At 37.3% G+C, this 8,627-nt stretch overlaps 1 protein-coding gene across 6 annotated transcripts in view; it reads left to right on the top strand.

Moving 5' to 3' along the window:
• The window catches only part of Rps6ka3 (ribosomal protein S6 kinase A3), a 117,876-nt gene that overhangs the window by 76,950 nt on the left and 32,299 nt on the right, over positions 1 to 8,627 (top strand). For all 6 annotated transcript variants that reach the window (XM_013350574.2, XM_005358806.3, XM_013350573.2 and 3 more), the window contains 4 exons: positions 1,072 to 1,142; positions 6,775 to 6,863; positions 7,045 to 7,109; positions 7,411 to 7,513. In XM_013350574.2, coding sequence (XP_013206028.1) covers positions 1,072 to 1,142; positions 6,775 to 6,863; positions 7,045 to 7,109; positions 7,411 to 7,513 — 328 coding nt within the window. The remainder of the gene's footprint in view (positions 1 to 1,071; positions 1,143 to 6,774; positions 6,864 to 7,044; positions 7,110 to 7,410; positions 7,514 to 8,627) is intronic.

The raw sequence follows: 8,627 nt of genomic DNA, 5'->3' as shown, positions 1-8,627 counted from the left end.
GCCCTCTTCTGGCCTTCAGGCATACACGCAGAAAGAATATTGTATACATAATAAATAAATAAAAAAAATTTTAAAAAAAAAGCTTAATAGGGCTGGGAGGTGGCCTTTAATCCCAGCACTCGGGAGACAGAGGCAGGCAGATCTTTGTGAGTTTGAGGCCAGCCCAGTCTACAAGAGCTAGTGCCAGGACAGGCTCCAAAGCTATAGAGAAACCCTGTCTCGAGGGGAAAAAAAAAAGCTTAATAGGAAATTGGCAGTCTGTTAGACTAGTCACATATTTACACTTTAAAAATGCCATTTAAATTTTGGGATCCTAGTCTCTTTGGATGCATACCTTCCTAAGCCTGGATGTAGTGGGGAGGGCCTTGGACTTCCCAGAGGGGAGGGTGCCTTGCCCTCTCTTAGGACTGGAAGGGGGTGGGGGAAGGGGGGAGGGGAGGAGCAGGACGGAAGTGGGAGGAGGAGAGGAAGTGGGAATTTTGATTGGTATTATTTATAAAGTAATAAAAATGCCATTTAAAACATAATTGATTTCTTTGTTTAAAGAAATTATCAGGTTTTTTTAAAGATTTATTTATTATGTATACAGTATTCTCAGTATTCTGTCTGCAGGTATGTTCTGCAGCCAGAAGAGGGCATCAGATCTCTTTACAGATGGCTGTGAGCCACCATGCGGTTGCTGGGAATTGAACTCAGAACCTTTGGAAGAGCAGGCAATGTTCTTAACCACTGAGCCATCTCTCCAGCCCCACAATTGATTTCTGCAGAATAAAATAGTTTGGTTATTTATATTTTATGAGTTATCAAGAAATTCAGTAGTAAATATAGTAGAAACATAGGTGTTTACTTTAAAAACTATAATGTATTATAGAACAGCTTGCATATTAAATATCACTACAATAGAGTGATTTGATGCAGTTTTAAACAAGAGAAAAGGAGAAAAGGACTTTCTATAGGTAGCAATTTTAGAAGATTTAGTTATAATTAAGAAGAGGAGAATTTTTACTTTTAACCTTCTGGACTTGAAATTTTATACTTATTGGCTAATACCTCTGTTTTACCTTTCTGTAGTTTGAAATGCTCACTGGTACACTACCTTTCCAAGGAAAAGATCGTAAAGAAACAATGACTATGATTCTTAAGTAAGTATTCCCAAATGAACATGTTGTGGTGAGATTTCAAAATAAATGCTTCAAAATGAAGACAAATCATGTGTGTATGCCTTTCTCTATTTATCCCACTCCTAGGCATGTATTTATCATTTATGTGTCAGGGTACTCAAGAAATAGTACAAAGATATTCAAAATGTTATTGTTAACAGTGCAATTTTTGTATCAGTATCAATAGACTGGGTTTATGATAATGGTATATTCATACAGTTGAGTCTTTATTGCATTGTTCTTTATTGTATTTTTATCCAACGCTATACAAATATAAAACAATTATTTTTTGTTCGTATTTTGAGACAAGGTCTCACTATGTAACCCAGGCTTGTCATGAATTCGTGATTCTTCAACCTTATCCTCCTCAGTATTGAGATTATTGGCATGTACCACCATGCCTGACTAAAACAAGTCTTGACTTAGGAACCATACCAAAGCAGGTCTAGGCCTTTATATGAATATAGTATGCCATATAGCAAAGAAAATGAACATGTCACAATTCCATGCAAGAATTTGTATAAGTCTTACTAGGAAGTTAAATAAATAAAGCTTAGACCCAAAAGAACTGATTCTCTGATTCTATTTATAAAGTTTACAAACTAGCAAAACTAAAGCATATTTTAAGGTCTATATTCAGATGGTAGAAATAGAGACAAAATAAAAAAATACTATGTTGGATGGAAGTTTCTGGCAATGCTATCATTCTTGGCAAGACAGCTATTTATTGAACTGTGTGCTTTGGGTGAGCATTTGTTTGTTCTGATAGCTTTTCTTTGGCATGTTATTCTGAACAATAAAAAGGTTAAAAAATACATATTATATGAATGAATTTTCACTGAACTCTCACTATCAAACTTCCATTGTCCATCCCCTGATTTCAACTAATGTTCTCTAGTGTTTGAAAAGAAAAGCCAAGCTCTTTCTTTGACCTGATTTTCCTTTACAGTTACTGTAGCATTAGTTCTTTCATCCTTTCAACACAAAACCTCTTCAAGTGTAGTCTGTGCTTTTTCTTATTATTTCTCAGCTTCTTTTACTCCTCAGCCTATTTGTTCACCCCAGCACTCTACTAAAACTGATTTTCATTTGGTTTTCTTTTTTTTTTTTGGTTTTTCAAGACAGGGTTTCTCTGTAGCTTTTGGTGCCTGTCCCGGAACTAGCTCTTGTAGACCAGGCTGGCCTCAAACTCCCAGAGATCCACCTGCCTCTGCCTCCTTGGTTTTCAATGACCTTCTAGTTGCTAAATCATGACAAGTTGTCAGAAAGCTAATCCTATTGTTCATTCGTAAGATTCACTCAACAAGTAATAGAGTTCTTGCTACAATCCTGGGAATGCAATATGAAGAATACTGAAAAGACCTTCAGTGTCTCACAGTCCTTCTGTTCTAATGGAGGAAGCATAGCATTAATGCTTAAATAAATATGACAATTTCAGATGCTGTAGGATAATGTCTTAGGGTATTCTTACTTTGTTAATTACTAGTATGAAAGAGAGAGTGGGAGTTACTCCTTGGAGAAACTTTCCTTATTTCTCTCTTATAAAATGTTTGACACTATTGGCACGCACGTGCATGCATACACACACACATACATAAAATCTCTCTTCTTAGTTATTTCATCTGCTTGTCTGAACTTCTCTAACAATGCTCTTTTGGTCTGATTTTGTTTGGATTTTGTTTTTTTGGGTTTTTTTGTGTGTGTCTGTGTGTGTTTTGTTTTTATTTTTGCTGGTTTTTTTAGACATAAAGTTGGTATTCCTGGTGTGTTTAGTTGAATGAGGCTGTTCTGATTTGCTAATTTTCAGAGATAACACATAATGATCAATTGGCATGGCAAATTTTTCCAGGCAAATTGTCATTGATAATTGAATGGATTTAAAACTAGTTCTGTGGTTCTTTTGGTACTTTAGTTATATAACAATTAGTCTACTCCTAGAACTGTGCTAATAACTTAGTAATTTATTCCTCTATCTGTTTTTTTTCTTAAATTCTTGTTTTTGTGATGGGGTTTGATTTGGTTTTATAGTTTTGTGAGTCTCACTATGTAGTCAAGACTGATCTGAAACTTACTGTGAGTATCGTAGACTAACCTCAAGCTTTCACTTATCCTACATCAGCCTCAAAATGACTATAAGATTACAGGTGTGTGCCCCCATACTTGGTTGTTTAAACTTGTTGGTTTATTTGATCACTTGGACTGCATGTACTCTATTTCATTGAGTCAGATGACTTACAGCTGTTTCACTTTCTTTCCAGATGAGGCCACATTTCCTAATTACCTTTAAAAAATCTCCGAAAAACAAACAAACAAACAAACAAAAGCCGTGCTGTGGTGGCACACACCTTTAATCCCAGCACTCGGGAGGCAGAGGCAGGTGGATCTCTGTGAGTTTGAGACCAGCCTGGTCTACAGAGCTAGTTCCAGGACAGGCTCCAAAGCTACAGAGAAACCCTGTCTCGAAAAACCAAAAAAAAAAAATCTTTTAAAAAATTTAAAGAGATGATTTCTTCTCTTCTGTCTTTCTTTCCTCGCTTTTTAGCTGGTATTTTCTGAAACAATGAACTTTCCTTGATCAAATCATCAGTGTGATTCAACCAGTTGTAAATTTGGTATTGTTTTGTTTCTTCTGTTTCCTGATACTAGAATTGAACCTAGGGTCTTGTATATGCTAGCAGGTGCCCTACCACTGAACTCTCCTGCCAACCCATTTTCATTATTTTTAATGTTCAAAATACTTCTTTTCTAACCACCTCTCAAGTGATCTTCTCTCACCAGGGTTCTATCTATGATGTATTGTTTTTCTTCATCTCTTCCCTCTGTGTATTCAGTTCCCTGATTGACTTCAGTCTTTCTTAGAATTAATTTCAACATTTTTTAAAGATTTATTTATTTATTTATTTATTATGTATACAGTGTTTTGGCGCCAGCAGGCCAGAAGAGGGCACCAGATCCAGATCTCACTATAGATGGTTGGGAGCCACCAGGTGGTTGCTGGGAATTGAACTCAGGACCTCTGGTAGAGCAGGCAGCACTCTTAACTACTGAGCCATCTCACCAGCCCTAATTTCAACACTTTTTACCTTCAAAGTATTCTTATATCAGTATACCTGGCACAAGAGCTGTGCTCACACTGACTCACGCACATGATTTTATAGTAAGCATGACTTCACATCTTTAAACTAAATCCCTGTTTGATGTTAGTCTCCTATTGTTATACCCCCAATAAACATTTCCATGTATCCTAATTTCCAACTCAGAAATATGTCTTCTTGGCCTGGAGGGATGGCTCAGCCGTTAAAGGCTAGGCTCACAATCAAAAATGTAAGAGTTCGGTTCCCAGCACCCACGGCTGTCCCTCCAGGTATTTTTTTTTTAAATAAAAAAGAAAGAAAGAAAAGAAATATGTCTTCTTCCTTCTTTCATATCCAGGTATTCTGATTTTATCTTAGAACTATTTCATTGTTCTAGCCCTTCCTCTGTAATGCATTGCTCACAGTGTTCAAGCAATGAGACAGTCTCTCCCACACTGTTGGGCCACACTCCAAGTATAATGCCTACCATCTCTTTCCATTCTAGATTGTTCTCTGCTACCCTTGGAGTTATCTTGAAAATAAGTCTGGTCATGCTAGACCACTGTTTCAAGATTTCTGCTACACCCTAGTTACTGAAATACAACAGTGCTTTTCCAGTTTTTCTCAAAAGAGGCCTAATACTATAACAAATAGTTACCTTCTCAAAAGGGGATCCTGGGAGATAAATATTTAGAAAATAATGATTTATTTACTCTAGATTTCTTAGCCTTTTATATGTAATATATTTTTATGTCTTCAACATGAAGGATATAATAAATCACAATCCACAAACTCACTGGATCATAGAACTCTATTGTCACCAACTATCTAGGGGGATATTATTTAGTAACATTTTGGGTAACACTAACCTAGTAACTTAAAACTAAATTCAACCTTTAAATTCATTTGAAAGGGGACTAGAGAAATGGCTCATCTGACTAGTAGCACTAGTTTTTGCAGAGGACCCATATCTGATCCCTAATACTCACATGGCAGTGCACAACAATTTGTAACTGTAGTTCAGGGGATCCAATGCCCTCTTCTGCCCTCCTTGGGCACTACATGCACATGGTGCAGACACACATGCAGGCAAAACATTCACACATAAAATTTTTAAAAATTAAGGGCTTAGCTTAGAGATTAAGAGCACTGGCTGCTCTTTCAGAGGTCCTGAGTTCAATTCCCACAATCACATGGTGGCTCACAACCATCACTAATGAGATCTGGTGCCCTCTTATAGCATGCAGGCGTACATGCAGGTAGAACATTTTATACATAATAAATAAATAAAATCAAAACATTTTAATTAAAAAACATTATTTAAAGGTCCTTCACCATGTCCTGTAATAAATTGGCTATACACTACTATTCCCTTAGCATTCTTTGCAAATCCTTTCTGTCTTTTGGTTAATTGGTTGGTTTGTGGGTTTAGGTTTGGTTTTGTAAGAGTGGATTACGCTCTATAACCCAGACTGATGATCCCCCTGCCTTAGTATGCCTATTGCTTTGACTACAAGTGTACACCATCATTCCCAGGTTTGGATTTGTCACTTAATGTACTGTGGTTATCTACATTATCTATATTAATCCTCCATACACTGAAAGGGGGTACTATTTTTAGCTTTGTAGCCAGAGCACTGAGCAGTATCTGGCACATAGCAATTCAGTAACAACTCAATACGTAATAAATAGATCTCTTTCTGAAATAGGAATTACTGTGCTGGCAGTTTTCTCCAGCTCTTTTTTTTATTGTCATACTTACAGGATCTTTGGTTTCTTTAGGGTAGGGGGAAAGAAAACAATTCTACACTGTTGCTGAAACAGACCATAAGATCATCCAGCCTTGTGGTTTTCAGATCTCCAATGTTTCATAAATTCCTTCTCCATCAGTTTTCCTTCACTAGAGGACTGTTAAAGAAATTGAAACATAGGAAAGTAGCATATTAAGCACATATTTTCTTTGTAGTATTAGGTTTTCTAAAGTCCATTTGGAAAAGGGTTCTAGGGTTATGGTTTGAAAACCATTGATGTAGGATGCAACAGGCATTTGCTAACAGGCAGAAGAGTAATAGCCATAGCTAAGGCTCAGATGACCTTATTCTATTAGTATTGATTTTTCTTAATTATGTTATTCAAAAACCTGTATGTGTATATTTGTAGCAGCTTTATTTATAATTATCCAAACTGAACACAATTTAGGTATCGTTCAGAAGGTAAATAGATAACTAGTATATCCATGTAGGAAATTATTCATGCACATGAGAGCATTGTGTAAAACTAAAACTACACAAACACTTAAGTGCAAATAAAGCTGGAGCCATCTGAATGATAGTAGATTATCTCAGAGTCAGTACCCTAGTTGTATATTGCATTATAATTCTATAAGATATTGCCATTGTAGGAATTGCAGAATGATACAGAGATCACTGTTACTTCTCATAACTTAGTATGAATCTATACATATTTCAAAATAAAAAGTTTAATGTTTGAAGATGAAATGCCTCCAAAAGTTAAATGTTGTTACATGGGTTTATATTTAGAGCCAAACTTGGGATGCCACAGTTTCTGAGCCCTGAAGCCCAGAGTCTCTTACGAATGCTTTTCAAACGGAATCCTGCAAACAGATTAGGTAATGACATTGAATTACTTAGTTTCCTTCATGAGTTTGTGTGGTTTTTTTCAGGGGAAGGTGGATATTTATTTTTTGTAATGGGGTTATTATATATTCATAAATAGTCAAAGCAAAAAGTGTGAATGATTGTGCATGTTTGTCCTCAAACTAAAACTACTAACCAGTCAATTTCTGATAGGTGCTGGACCAGATGGAGTTGAAGAAATTAAAAGACATTCATTTTTCTCAACAATAGACTGGAATGTAAGTACAGGCTGAAGACACACTCGAGGGACTTTTTATGGGAGCATTTCCAAGGTTATACTCAACTACTTTAAATAAAAAAAGAAAAATTTGAACTATTTTTAAAAATTAACCCATGAGGGGGTGACACACACCTTTAATCCTAGCACTTGGGAGGCAGAGGCAGACGGATCTCCTGTGAGTTCGAGGCCAGCCTGTTCTGCAGAGCTAGTTCAAGGACAGCCAGGACTACACAGAGAGAAACCCTGTCTTGAAAAAAAAATAAGCCAACCCCTGTCTAAATCTTCCTTGTTTCCAACAGAAACTGTATAGAAGAGAAATTCACCCACCTTTTAAGCCTGCAACTGGCAGGCCTGAAGATACATTTTACTTTGATCCTGAGTTTACTGCAAAAACTCCCAAAGGTAAAGAGAAAACATGAGAACTCAAATATAAGGCAGTGGGTATTTGTTTCTGGTTCAATCAGAAAATCTTTTCCTTGAATCTCCTAGATTTGCTGTATATCAACCTTGCATTTCCCCCCACCCCAGCCAATAAAAATGTGGAGCCATTGGTAGATCATGATGTAGGACTGGGATGTCTAGTATGATAAATCATGTGTTGCTGATAGATTTAATTATAATTTAGTTTTTTAATCATAAGTAGACACATTTCAAAAACTCTATAACTGTATGTGGTTACTTACAATATTGGACAGCACAGATCAAGAAAATTTCTCCCTTGTTTTAATAAAATGAATGGGATGACTTTAATTTCAAATACCATTAGCCCAATAATTCATTGATTTATTATGTTCTTCAAACAACATTAACTCTTTTCTAGGCTCTGAGAGTAGATTAGTGTTGTTTGTTTTTGCTCTTTTGGGGGACCTGCCACCCAACTCCCAAATAAATTGCACATAGAGGCTTATTCTTAGTTATGAATGCCCAGCCTTTGCTTGACTTATTTCTAGCAGTTTTTCTTTTTCTTTTTTTATTGAAAAAATTTCCGCCTCTTCCCCACCTCCCATTTCCCCCCTCCCCCCACTCTTCTCCCCCTCCCTCTCCAGTCCAAAGAACAGTCAGGGTTCCCTGCCCTGTGGGAAGTCCAAGGTCCTCCCCCCTCCATCCAGGTCTAGGAAGGTGAGTATCCAAACAGGCTAGGCCCCCACAAAGCCAGTACATGCAGTAGGATCAAAAACACATTGCCATTGTCCTTGGCTTCTCATCAGCCCTCATTGTCCGCCATGTTCAGAGAGTCCGGTTTTATCCCATGCTTTTTCCGTCACAGTCCAGCTGGCCTTGGTGAGCTCCCAATAGATCAGCCCCACTGTCTCAGTGGGTGGGTCTCCCCTCGCGGTCCTGATTTCCTTGCTCATGTTCTCCCTCCTTCTGCTCCATTGGACCTTGGGAGCTCAGTCCGGTGTTCCAGTGTGGGTCTCTGTCTCTATCTCCATCCATCGCCAGATGAAGGTTCTATGGTGATATGCAAGATATTTGTCAGTATGGCTATAGGATAGGGTCATTTCAGGTTCCCTAT

The sequence above is a fragment of the Microtus ochrogaster genome, chromosome X, assembly GCF_000317375.1.
Source record: "Microtus ochrogaster isolate Prairie Vole_2 chromosome X, MicOch1.0, whole genome shotgun sequence".
Taxonomy (NCBI): domain Eukaryota; kingdom Metazoa; phylum Chordata; class Mammalia; order Rodentia; family Cricetidae; genus Microtus; species Microtus ochrogaster.
Note: the sequence above shows the minus strand (reverse complement) of the source record. Positions and strands in the feature narration are given on the sequence as shown.